Here is a 13,675-nt window from a genome sequence, read left to right on the forward strand (position 1 = left end):
CACGAGGTCAGGAGATCGAGACCATTCTGAGCTACATGGTGAAACCCCGTCTCTACTAAAAAATACAAAAACTAGCTGGGCGAGATGGCGGGCGCCTGTAGTCCCAGCTACTCGGGAGGCTGAGCCAGGAGAATGGCGTAAACCTGGGAGGCGGAGCTTGCAGTGAGCCGAGATCGCGCCACTGCACTCCAGCCTGGGCGACAGAGCTAGACTCCGTCTCCAAAAAAAAAAAACAGTTGATGAACAATTTAAATATCTGAATGCATATTTATCATCCTTGTTTCTGTAAGAATGTCATTTAATTTTTTAACATTAAATACATTGGTTAATTTTCACATAATACAACCGAAAAGTCAAAATTTGGTCCCCTTCCTCCATTTATTTTGCAAGCCTGAAACTGCAATTTGATAATTAGTAGCACATATAATATTCTTTATAAACACCAAATTTAAATTTCCACACTATTAACTATTGAACGCTTAACCATTATCTTCAATATTGTGAGCAAATTCTCTTTTAGTCTACTGCTTAATGGAGTGATTTTGCATTGGTACATTATTTGGGGAATATTAGTTCTATATATCTTTACTTGGTTCATATATGAAATATGAAGTATAATATATTGTACTTTGATTATTTTCAATAAGCAGATCGGTTGACATTTATTACTCCAAGTATAACTATTACCCTTGAAGTCTGTACAACTTGGATGCTTTTTGGTACTTAATACCTTGAGTTTAAACTATTATGATAGCCCCATAATTTATTTCTTTGCTTCTTATCTCTTCCTCATTAAGTCCAACTTCTGGACTCAGATCAAAGTGATCTAACACAACAACAAACAGACAAAAAATGTCAAGTCCCTATCTGAAAATCACCCGTAGTCCTCTATGGTCTGCAATATGAAATCTTCATTTCTCATGTAACGTGAAAGGACCAGCAAATCCACTGCTGGCTGATCACGTGAGGGCTCACTCCTGAAGTCCTTTGCTCTTGCTGTTTCCTCTGTCACCTTTGCCTGTAACATTGTTTGCTCCAGATAACCAGTTGGCTTAACCCCTCATCTCCTCAGGTTTTTACACTTCTGTCATCTTCTACAGTTTCTGATCACTCCATTTCAAATGACAACCCACCCCCTCCACTTCCTATATGGATATCTGAAGTCTATTTTCATATGGATATTTCCTATTAAGTCTATTTTCAGATATTCATATAGGATATGAATCCACATCAGATATCCTATATGGATATCTGAAGTCTATTTTGAAACATACACACCAATCACTATTACCACCACCACCAGTTTAAAAGCTTAAGGCTGAATCCTTGGTGCCTGGCATATAATAAGTGCTTAGTAATTATTTGTTGAATAAACAATGAATAAGTGGATAAATGGATAATTATTAGACCATATAGCTCGGTGTTTTTACTTTATTCTTTATGTTCCCAAAACTATAAATAACTTGCTTACCCCAAGCATGCTATGTTCTCTCATGCCTTGGTAACTTATACATATTTATAAAAAACATGTGTAAGTTATCAAGGCATGAGAGAACATAGCACGTTTGCTGTGTTTCCTGCCTGTCTATTCAGTTAACATGGAATCTATTCATTTATTTAGCAAATATTTTTTTGCGTGCCTGTTATGTGTTGGGCATGGTGCCAGGAACTAGGCATACAGCAGTTACTAATACAGATAATGTTCCTGACCTCATGAGGCTGTTATTCTACTATGGAGATGATAGATATTGACGATCACCATAAAGGAAAGAAAGTGATGCTATAGAAGGTAAATAGAGGATTGAGAGAGGTGCAATTTACATGGACACTCCAGGAGGCTTCTTTGTGGAGGAGATATTGATGCTAAGACTTCATAGTTGAGAAAAAAAGCAGGCATGGAAAGAAGAAAGAAATCTTTGTCACAGGAAAAGGAAAGAGACTGTGTGCGAAAGCCCTGAGGTAGCAAACATTAAACAATTCCTTTGATATAAACCTAACTTTTTGCTGCCTAGCCCCTAGTTTTTAAAATTGAGTCCTCTGTCCACAATGATCTCTCACCAAAATACACAAGTAGAGGAAGGGCTGAGTTTTCAAACACCTTCTCTAAGAGTCACGATCCCTCAGGCTAACTTAAGTCTTCCTAAATGCTCACATTTTACCTTGTACATTAGAATATTTTTACATAATATTATAGTAACTTTTTTTTCTCTACAAGACAGAACGTTCTTTGAAGATACAGACCATATCTTTTCATCTTTGTGCTAGCAGACCTAGCACAGTGTCTAGTACATAGAATGCAAAGAATAATTGTCTGAGTAAACAAATGAATGTAGAAAGATGTAAGAAAATAGGCAAGAATCATAGCATCAGAACTACAGTAACTTCCAATCTTCTTGCAGTTTCTTTTCATTCAAGAGAATATGTCTAAACTTTGATCAAAATCTTCTATGGCTAATGAATGTTTTACTAAAACTCGAAACTCTTTTAAATTTCACAGTTTCTCAAAGTCAGTGTGTAAATCATTTTACTCTAGTTTGCATGGAGACATTTTTTAAAACTGTTTTTTCTCTGTGGTCCTTGAACAGCCATTTGACCAAATACATTTTATTTTTTAATCAATAAAAGTCAAACGAATACCTTTTGAATATATGGGATCACCCATTTATACCTCTAAATAACCTCAATGCACATTTTGGAGGATATTTGTAAGATTTATTATTCATTTGATGTTTTGTTAAAGGATGTTTGATGTAGGTGGACAGAGATCTGAGAGAAAGAAGTGGATTCACTGCTTTGAAGGAGTTACATGCATTATATTTTGTGCTGCACTTAGTGCCTATGACATGGTCCTCGTGGAAGATGAAGAAGTGGTAAGTCTAAAAGAAAAACAACAAAGCCAGGGTTAAAAGTAATCTTTGTGCTTTTCAGTAGTACTACCACATTGCCCAACTCCTGAAAGTTTGCCAAAGATTTATGTTAGTTCTAGATCCTTGTTCACGATGCTCAACATTCACATTTTGCAAATAATAATCCTACTCATTCTCATTTCTGATACCTAACAGAATAGAATGCATGAAAGTCTTCACCTGTTCAACAGTATCTGTAATCACAAGTATTTTTCAACAACCTCCATTGTCCTGTTCCTCAACAAAAAAGATATCTTTCAAGAAAAGGTAACCAAGGTGCATCTTAGTATCTGCTTTCCAGAATATACCGGTAAGATTCTTTTCTTTTAGTTTCATAGTAATACATTTTTGTATAAACATATATTTCCTATCTGGATCTTGGCATTTAATACTTATGAGGATGAAGCTTATGATCATTTTTGAGTCATCTTTATGATCCAAACTGGGGGGAAAAAAAAACTTACAATAAAGAAGAACCCTCTCTACATTGTCTACATTAAAGCAAAACCCTAATGAAATAAACTGGAAGGGGTTAGATGGACCAGGGTTGCTACTGTATAGAATTTATCAAATGACATTGGAACCTGAATTGTCTTCAAAATTATAACAGGAATGCAAATCTTATTCCAAATTGACATTTTTGATGTATTTCCTACTGAAACCTTGTAAAGCTATAGTAAATCTCAGAGGCCCTTCAATGTCTGAGTTGTTTCTAGAGATATAGCATGAATGAATTTGAGAATGAATAATGACATCTTCATTTTTTTTCTGGTTTTCTTGGATCCTGGAATTTTAGTGCTAATCCTGTTAGTCAGCGATTGTAAATGTGAAATCCCACAGAACGGCTGTTTCTCCTTCAGAAAGAGTTTTTTTCTTTTTTTGTAAATAGTTGGATGTTCCATTGGTAATAAAATTACATTTAAAAAATTTACTTTTTTGAGATGGAGTCTCGCTCTGTCACTTAGGCTGTAGCCTTTGTCTCCTGGGTTCAAACGATTCTCCTACTTCAGCCTCCCGAGTAGCTGGGACCACTGGTGCACGCCACCACACCCAGTTAATTTTCGTATTTTCAGTAGTGATGGGGTTTCACCACGTTTGCCAAGGCTGGTCTCGAACTCTTGACCTCAAGTGATCTGTCCACCTTGGCCTACCAAAGTGCCGGGATTACAGGTGTGAGCCATTGCATCTAGCCATTTTTATGATTTAAACAAAATACAAATCGAGTTTTACCACTTAGGTATGTAAGGCTGCCCAGATGTTACTAGGAGCATGGCATTCTGTCAAAACAAATACTTATATTGGTCAATCTACAATTAGGGCTTATATCTTTTTTCTATAATTATAAATATTTATAATATATCATACATTTATCATGTGATTAAATATATTTTTCATATTACAAATAATATTCAAATACATTGAATATTACTAATTAAATATAAACTCATAATTAAAGGTTTTATATTATATAATAGGATTTATTTCTTAGAGCAGTTTCTAGTTTATAGAGAAATGAAATGTTTCAACAGAAAGTATGAAGAGTTCCCACGTACTTTCTTTCTCATCCCCTCCTACAGTTTCTCTATTTAGAGAACTGCTTTGGTGTGGTACCATTTGTTAAAATTGATGAATTATATTGATGAATTGATATTAACACATTTTACATTATTAACTAAAGTCCACTTTTTTTTTTTTTTTTCTTGAGACAGAGTCTTACTCTGTCGCGCGATCTCAGCTCCCTGCTACATCTGCCTCCTGGGCTCAAGCTATTCTTCTGCCTCAGCCTCCCAACTAGCTGAGACTACAGGCACCCACCATCAGGCTGGCTAATTTTTGTATTTTTAGTAGAGATGGGATTTCACCATGTTGACCAGGCTGGTCTTGAACTCCTGACCTCAGATGATCCACTCACCCTCCCAAAGTGTTAGGATTACAGGCGTGAGCCACTGTGCCCGACCAAGTCCTCATTTAATTAGGGTTCACTCTTTTTGTCACACAGTTCTGTGTGTTTTGCCAAATGCAGGTCATGTATCCAGCATTACAGTATTATACAGAACAGCTTCACTGCCTTAAAAATTCCCTGTGTTCCCCCATTCATGCCTCCTCCCTCCTCACACTCCTGGCAATCACTGATCTTTTTATTGTTTCTATCCTTTTGCCTTTTCCAGAATGTAATATAACTGGAATCATATAGCATGAATGTAATATAACTGGAATCAAATGCTACATATAACATGTAGCATTTTCTTACTGTCTTTTTTCACTTAGCAATATGCATTTAAGTTTCCTCCATATCTTTTTATGGATTGATAGCTAATTTTTTTATTTCTAAATTAATATTCTGTTCCTTAAATGAACCACAGTTTATCCTTTCAGCTACAGAAGGACATCTTGGTTCCTCCCAATTTTTGGCAATTATGGAAAAAGATGCTATAAACATCCATGTGCAGGCTTCTGTGTAGACATAAGTTTCTAGGTAAATGCCTAAAAGTGTGATTGCTGGATTGCATGGTAAGACTATGTTTAGCTTTGTAAGAAACTGCCAAATTGCCTTTCAAAGTGACTGCACTATTTTGCATTTCCACAAGCAATTAACTTCTATAACTCCATGCACTTACCAGCATTTGGTATTGCCAGTGTTTTGGATTTTAGCCATGTTATACGGCTTTAAAGTTTGTCCCTCATGGAATTTTGCTTCTAGTTACAATAAAGTAGGAAACAAAGACTTATTTCTTCAGAAAGTTTTTATGCTACTGCTCTATCCTGTGTCAAGTCCCCATAAAGCACATTCTGTTATAAAGCCCATCGACAGGTCATTTTTAGTTGTCCTGTATTTTTTAGCCTAATTGTTTTATGTCTGCCTTTTCTCGACTGATTCATTGTACATCCTGCTATTGGACTAAAGTTTCTCAAGCAGAGCCTTCATCGTACTACTGCTATATAACACATCAGTCAAGAGTACCTCTCTATATAGCCTTTTATATCTCATCCCAACTCCTGTTTTGTTAGTAACATAGTCTATAATGTAGCCCATAACGTCTATTCTACTTAATTTCCTACAGTTCCTCTACAAAAATCTTTCATTTCCATCAAAGTAGATTCTTCAAAGCTCAATCTGTTTCCTGACCCTACCCTCAAGTCTAGTGGTACAATTCTCACTTTCACTTTTTTGCTTGCACTTACTTTTCTCTTCTCTGTTGTAGGTACCTCTCAAAGTCCAGCTCAAATACCATCTCCTTCTGTACCCTAGTCATCTACCTTTTCCATTCGTTTTCTCTTTTAGTGTGTATAAAAACACCCACACCCATGCCCACAAACACACACACAGTATTTGATGTATATGTAAGTTTGTATCACTCACTTTGTTTTAAAAATATTTTGGGATTTCTTCTGTATTGTGAGCTTTTTTGATGCAAAGTTTACTTTTAGCCACCGGGAGCTCCCAATGGGGTGAGCATAGTTCCCAGCACCCTGACAATTGAACCTTGCCTTTATGATTTTGCAATACTTAGTATATCAAAGTAAAATCCTAAAACTTACTGATATTATTTATAGCCTATTCTTTGTAACATACGATTAATCTTTACCTCTTTAAATATTTTGTTTAACAAGGGCCAAATACATTTGAAGATGCAGGAAACTACATCAAGAACCAGTTTCTAGACCTGAATTTAAAAAAAGAAGATAAGGAAATTTATTCCCACATGACCTGTGCTACTGATACCCAAAATGTCAAGTTTGTGTTTGATGCAGTTACAGATATAATAATCAAAGAGAATCTAAAAGACTGTGGGCTTTTCTAATCAACCATTTTCTCTTCCACTCTTGCTCATGTATGCTTTTCAAAATATAAAAGAAAAGGTGCTGTGTGATGTGTTTAGTTTGAATAGACATTAACTTATTTAGACATATAACTAGCATTGTAAAGCAAAAAGTTTTCCTACAAAAAGGTTTATGTATTATCATCTGTATCTGGATAAGTTTAAATTTCTTTGGAACATGGGGAATGGGAGGGCCTTCGTTGTCCTTATATCTAAAAACTGATATATTTTGGTAACTGTAAGAGTACATATCAATGACACTGAATTTTCTTGGAAATAAACTTCTACATGTGGACTATTTTTACTCATAGAATAATGAAGAAATATAGAATAATATTATTTCCATTGGCCAGATCTTGAGAGGCATTCATTTTTGTTGATAATGTAACCATGCCAGTACTGTAGAGATTTTTTTTTAAGATACAGGGTCTCCTTGTGTTGCCCAGACTGGAGTACAGTGCCACAATCATAGCTCACTATGGCTTCTAACTCCTCGGCTCAAGCGATCCTCTCACCACAACCTCCTGAGTAACTAGATATACAGGTGCATGTCACCATGCCCAGCTAAGTTTTAGTTTTTTTGTGAGTTTTTTTTTGGAGTAACAGTGTCTCACTATGTTGCCCAGCCTGGCTTGAACTCCTGGCCTCAGGTGATCCTCTCTTCTTGGCCTCCCAAAGTCCTGGAATTACAGGCTTGAGCCACGGTTCTTGGCCTGGAAAGACTATTGTAAAAGGGCATGAGACATTTATTAGTCAATTACCCTCTGTTAGGCAGCTGCAAGCGAAATGTTCTGTATACACTTCTTTGTTAATAGGAAATTACATCTGCAAAATAAATATATTCAATTTTATCTCCTACATTAGTTTCTATAAAAAAATCATTAATGCTGAATTTACTCTTAGAGTTGAAAATTTCAATAATTTGTGTTTTTTGCACTAGCCTGGTTGAATAGAGGGGGAAGTGTATGGTCAAATACACAATGTAAGGCTTTATAAGTGAATAACAGTTTTTAATGGAACGCCAGTTCCCCACATTTTATTCCAGATTGGCATGGAACATTATTACAACTGATGACCACATGGGCTTTGGGATGATAACTCTGGACTGCAAGAGAGAAAAATAATTTAATGTTTTAGCACTCGTATGTTTTGTGTTTTGTGAATAAGAAGTGGGAAGAAAGAACAAGCAGATTTTTAGAAGATAAATGTTGAGCTCCTTCACTGGTACTGTATGGTCCATTCTAACTATCATATTTTATCCTAATGGTCAAAGTCTACTTTTTAAAAAACCAAGTTGGTGCTTTAGAAAGTAAATCATATTGTTTATGAAGATTACAGGTGATTTTTTTCTTTTTATAAATTGTCTACCATTTGCAAAACATTCTTTTTTTTTTTTTTTCCCGAGACAGGTTCTCACTCTCTCTCTCAGACTGGAGAGCAGTGGCCCAATCTCAGCTCACTGAAACGTCTGCCTCCCAGGCTCAAAGGATTCTCTCGCCTCAGCCTCCTGAGTAGCTGGGATTATAGGTACATGCCACTACTGCCCGGATAGTTTTTGTATTTTTAGTAGAGACAAGGTTTCACTATGTTGGTTAGGCTGGTCTCAAACTCCTAACCTCAAATGATCTACCCACCTCGGCCTTCCAAAGTGCTGGGATTACAGGCTTGAGCCACTGTTCTTGGCCCTGCAAAACATACTTTTAAAACATGTCTTGGCCAGGTGCGGTGGCTAACGTCTGTAATCCCAGCACTTTGGGAGGCCAAGGCTGGTGGATCACAAGGTCATGAGATCAAGATCATCCTGGCCTGGCCAATATGGTGAAACTCCGTCTCTACTAAAAATACAAAAATTAGCTGGGTGTGGTGGCATGCGCCTGTAGTCCCAGCTACTCGGGAGGCTGATGTAGGAGAATTACTTGAACCTGGGAGGCGGAGGTTGCGGTGAACTGAAATCACGCCACTGCACTCCAGCATGGGCAACAGAGTGAGACTCCATCTCAAAAGAAAAAAAAAAAAAAGTATGTCTCACTATCATTTATCCTTCTATACTTCTGGAAAATAATATATAGTCAGAATACTAGGTCAGCTTATTAGATTTATAATGACTCTTTTAAAATATTTAATTAAATTCTTATAAGCTAGGTGAGTTACAGGGAACATAAGTTAAACAATTTGCCAATCTGTGGTTTAGGTGGATTTAGATAATTCTGTTTCTCAGTGTTGCTACTTCATTTTTCTATGACATGTTTTCCTTCTAAACACATAAAGATAATCATAACTCATTGAATAATCTTCACTAAAGTGCCTGTGGCTTTTTTCCCAAAAACACAAAGCAATTATCAACAAATACAGTCAAATTTTTAAAATTATATTAAAAAATTATTTTGAAATTCCAAGATATCAAGCACACATGAAAAAAAGCATAAGCAATCATTTAGTTCAGGCATTCCATAAAGTTTTCTAGCCGAGAATCACCATCTGTATGACAACCATCCAACAGTTTGTTGGAGACATTCAATACTATGAGATTTTAAATAAATATTACTATATTTGATTCATTGCTTTGTCTTTCCTCCCTTCGCACTCTACTTCAACCTGTTCTCTTCCGTAAGTGTGAAGAGACTCTTCCATGAAGGAAAATATATCATTTGAAATGTTACTGACTTAAGTTTAGGATTCATTTTTAAGACAATGTAGGTGGAAAGGGTGGGGTCAGAAATGGTTCAATTTGCCTTTCAAAAGTACATAACTCTTGACCTTGTGATCTGTCCACCTCAGCCTCCCAAAGTGCTGGGATTACAGGTGTGAACCACCACATATCTACTAAAAATACAAAAATTAGCTGGGTGTGGTGGCGCATGCCCGTAGTCCCAGCTGCTTGGGAGGCTGAGGCAGAAGAATCACTTGAACCCAGAAGGTGGAGCTTGCAGTGAGCAGAGATTATGCAACTGCACTCCAGCCTGGTGACAAAGCGAGACTCCATCTCAAACAAAAAAGTACATAACTCATTTTGCCCTGTGCACAAAGTGACAGGCATAAATATTTATTTCTGAAATATTGTTCTCTGAAAACACTAAACAGTATGTTAAATGACCAAAATGAAAATGGAACTTATCTTGACTTCTTATTTTTAAAAAGAAAACTGTTAAATTCCTCCCAATATTACGATTTAACTTAAAGAAGTTGTCTTCATCATTGCAAATATTGCCATGCTAAACAATGAATTCTAATTAAGAAAAAATTTTTAGTAAAGAAAAAAATTAAATAGATGTTTGTATTAATTCTTTAATGATTGCAATCTTTAAAATTTAATTATTTCAGTTTTCACTTTCAAAGGTTTAATATAAGAAGTTAGAATAGAAACACAGCATTTGGGGCTAGTTTTTAAATATAACAAAATAAAATAAGGACAAGTTTGCTTCTACCCTGAATAAACTTCCACCGAGGACAGTAATGTTGGTTAAAAGGAAAACATGCATTTCAAGCTGAAGCTCAGGCTTCTGTCTGCGCAGTCAGTGCCCTTGCTTTTTGTGGTTGCAGCTCAGTCACATGCTCAAACAAACAAAATGAATGCCACTCAAACTCGCTCAAACATGATTATAATGCCAACACACTGCACTACCTCAGAAACAAGATGTGGGCTTGCATGCAATGGCGTCATTACCAACCAACCCTCACAGTGATTTTCCAGAAGCATCAACTGGCCAATAGGTTAGGCTTTGCATCCTGGACTAGTGACTAGAGAGTTAAATAAAGATTTACTTTTGTGTCAAAATATGGAAGTGGCTGGGAGTGGTGGCTCACGCGTGCAATCCCAGTACTTTGGGGGGCTGAGGTGGGCAGATAACCTGAGATCAGGAGTTCCAGACCAGCCTGGCCAATATAGCAAAACACCGTCTCTACTAAAAATACAAAAAAATTAGTCGGTCATGGTGACGCATATCTGTAATTCCAGCTACTTGGGAGGCTGAGGCAGGAAAATCGCTTGAACCCTGGAGGTGGAGGTGGAGGTAAGCCAAGATTGTGCCACTGCACTCAAGCCTGGGTGACCGAGTGAGACTCTGTCTCAAAACAATACACACACACACACACACACACATATACACACACACACATGTTATGGAAGTAATCAACCTCACAAAGATGCTGTACAGAAAAGGGGTTTCAAATTCTGTGGAATCGCCGACATTGATTATGAATATCCAGTATCCTTTTGGTTAAAAAAATTATGAACAAATATACTCTTAATAATAGACTTAATAATAGTCTTATTAAAATATCACATAAATGGGCAAACTATTTTCTCGGGCCATAGGCCTGTCCTAATACAAATTTCCTACCGGATATATCATCCTATTTAATTACAAAATGTATTTTTAAACACTTGCAGAGAATGACTTAGGCTTGACTTAACCAAATACTTTAGACATGAAGAAAAATACATCTTTTGTGTTGATTTATGTGTCTTTACTATGTTATACACTTCAGAATTAGAAGTAGACACATTGGTTAAAATGTATGACTACTAAAAATAGTATGTTTGTAAGAATTATGGAAGAAACTGAGAATCCTCTATCTTAGAAAAAGAGAAACAACTCTCTGCTTGGGATGGAGTAAATATTAACAAGATAATATTAATATAACCCATTGAAGCCCCCTTTCCATTAATGCCTTTCTGACGTTCTTACAAACCAATCTATAACCACATGGGGGCACACTTACATCACAGGTTTGTGCCTCCAACTATTAAAAACAATACCATTATCTAGATGACCAATAACTTTAGTGAAACAATTAATAAAATCTTGTTAAGAATCATAGTATATTTTTTGCCTTTAACTCAGTAGTATATGATAACATTTTGAAAACATAATATGTAACATTTTAGTCAAGTTTATGATTAACGAAGCTACTGAAGCTGCTCCAAATCTGTAGAGTGTTACACAGATATATAGTTCTTTTCACGATCTTGTTACTTTTTTGGTCATTTTCTAAGTGCTATTTTAGTCTAAGTAATTATTAATTTTGTAAAGTGTGTCTTTCAATTTATCTGTATTGTGTTTAAAATCTTGATTTGTTCACAGGGACTAGTAGAAGAAATATAACTTGATGCCTGACAACTGTGTTTTGTGAGTTGTAATCAATTGCTTATTAATGTATATCTTTTCAGCAAATCAAAGTAAAATCCCATTCTGCTAAAACATTAACCATTCCACTATTCTGTTTATTACAACTTTTTCCCAACGATCACTTCACCAAATCAAGAGGAAAATGAATGCTCTATGACATTTTTCTTTATCACCACTGCTGCGGCCAGCACATTTTTCATTAATAATGACACAATTTTTATTTTAAGCCACATTTGTCACACTAGTTAAGTAATAAATAGAGTCAAATGAAAGAAAAAGGAAATAAAAAGAGCCTAATTTAATTCATGGGGGACAGTAATGGCCTTCTAATTATTACAACTTTCAGATAAGGAATAATATATGAGACACAGGCAAAGCCAGTATTTTATGTGAAAGACATTTATATTTTCTAGAGTGGTCAGATTGGAACAAAACCAATCACACAAATGTGATTGAAAAATTTTTTTTCAAAGTATACTGCTGTAAGTTTTCTCCTCTGAAAAAGAAAAATGATCAAGTATTAATTGCATTACAATATCAAAAGTAATCGAGAATATTTATATTGAATACATTAAAAGCCTTACCTGGGAGAAAAGAACTAGATGATTGCACTTAGAGTTAGCATTAGAAAGTCTGTCATACAAAACACCCCATCCTGAATGCCAAAGAAAAAGATGATCTGGGCTATACTCATCTTATTCATTAAAAGTGAATATTTTGTTATACTTAAAATATTGGTATACAAGTGTACATTTATATAAAGCACAATGTAGGTGAGATAACTAACCAGCAAAAGAAACAATTTCATTTCCCTAGGAGTTAGAGGTCTGTGAGTATGTCAGTCCACCTGAATCCACAAATGCTTAGCCTCTATTCAAGAAATAATCCCTTAACATTTTTATTCCCACATATGGTGTGTGCTACAATGACACATGTGGCAGAATAGCATAATCATCTACACTTTTGGAAACAAAAGGCAGAGAATTTTATTAAAAAAACGTACATAGGCCAGGTTCAATGGCACACACCTGTGATCCCAGCACTTTGGGAGGCCAAGGCGGGAGGACTGCATGGGCCCAGGACTTCCAGACCAGCCTGGGCAACATAGTAAGACACTGTCTCTATTAAAAATACAAAAACTTATCAGAGCATGTTGGAATGTGCCTGTTGTCTTCAGCTACTTGGGAGGCTGAGGTGGGAGGATAGCTTGAGCCTAGGAGTTTGAGGTAACAGTAAGCTATGATGGTGCCACCACACTCCAGTCTGGGAGACAAAGAGGCCCTGTCTTAAAAATAAATAAATAAAAGTGCATAGAAAAACAGACACAAATGCTTATTTCATCTTCACAATGGTGTTCCTTTCCATATTTAAAAAAGAACAAATGATACTGTGACAGTGTTCAGCACATGTACCCCAAAATGTAGCACTTTGGCTTTGAGAAGACAGCTTGAATAAGAAGGTCTCTCTGACTTTCTCTCACCATTCTTCCCTGAAGCAGGTCATAAAAGAATTCTCTGACCTTCCTTTAAAGTAGGATCAGAAAGTCCTCATTCTAGAGAGATACTTTCTATACCAAAAGGAAAGAAATAAAGACACAGAGACACTGAGAATAATTTGAACAGGCCTTGCTAACGTCCCCCTTGCTTATTACCATTAGATCATGCCCTCTTTCATTCAATCATACTTCCACATGACTGTTGTACTAGTCCATTTTTCATACTGCTATGAAGAAATACCCAAGACTGGGTAATTTATAAAGAAAAAGAGGTTTAATGGACTCACAGTTCCACATAGCTGGGGAGCCCTCACAGTCATGGCA

At 36.1% G+C, this 13,675-nt stretch overlaps 1 protein-coding gene across 1 annotated transcript in view; it reads left to right on the top strand.

Annotated features, from left to right (window-relative positions):
* GNAT3 (guanine nucleotide binding protein, alpha transducing 3) overlaps positions 1 to 6,745 on the top strand; it is a 56,838-nt gene extending 50,093 nt beyond the window's left edge. Inside the window, exons 6-8 of the mRNA XM_011927704.1 lie at positions 2,741 to 2,870; positions 3,063 to 3,216; positions 6,519 to 6,745. Coding sequence (XP_011783094.1) covers positions 2,741 to 2,870; positions 3,063 to 3,216; positions 6,519 to 6,709 — 475 coding nt within the window. The 3' untranslated portion in view covers positions 6,710 to 6,745. The remainder of the gene's footprint in view (positions 1 to 2,740; positions 2,871 to 3,062; positions 3,217 to 6,518) is intronic.
* Positions 6,746 to 13,675: the final 6,930 nt, after the last annotated feature.

The sequence above is a fragment of the Colobus angolensis genome, unplaced genomic scaffold, assembly GCF_000951035.1.
Source record: "Colobus angolensis palliatus isolate OR3802 unplaced genomic scaffold, Cang.pa_1.0 Scaffold74, whole genome shotgun sequence".
Lineage (NCBI taxonomy): Eukaryota > Metazoa > Chordata > Mammalia > Primates > Cercopithecidae > Colobus > Colobus angolensis.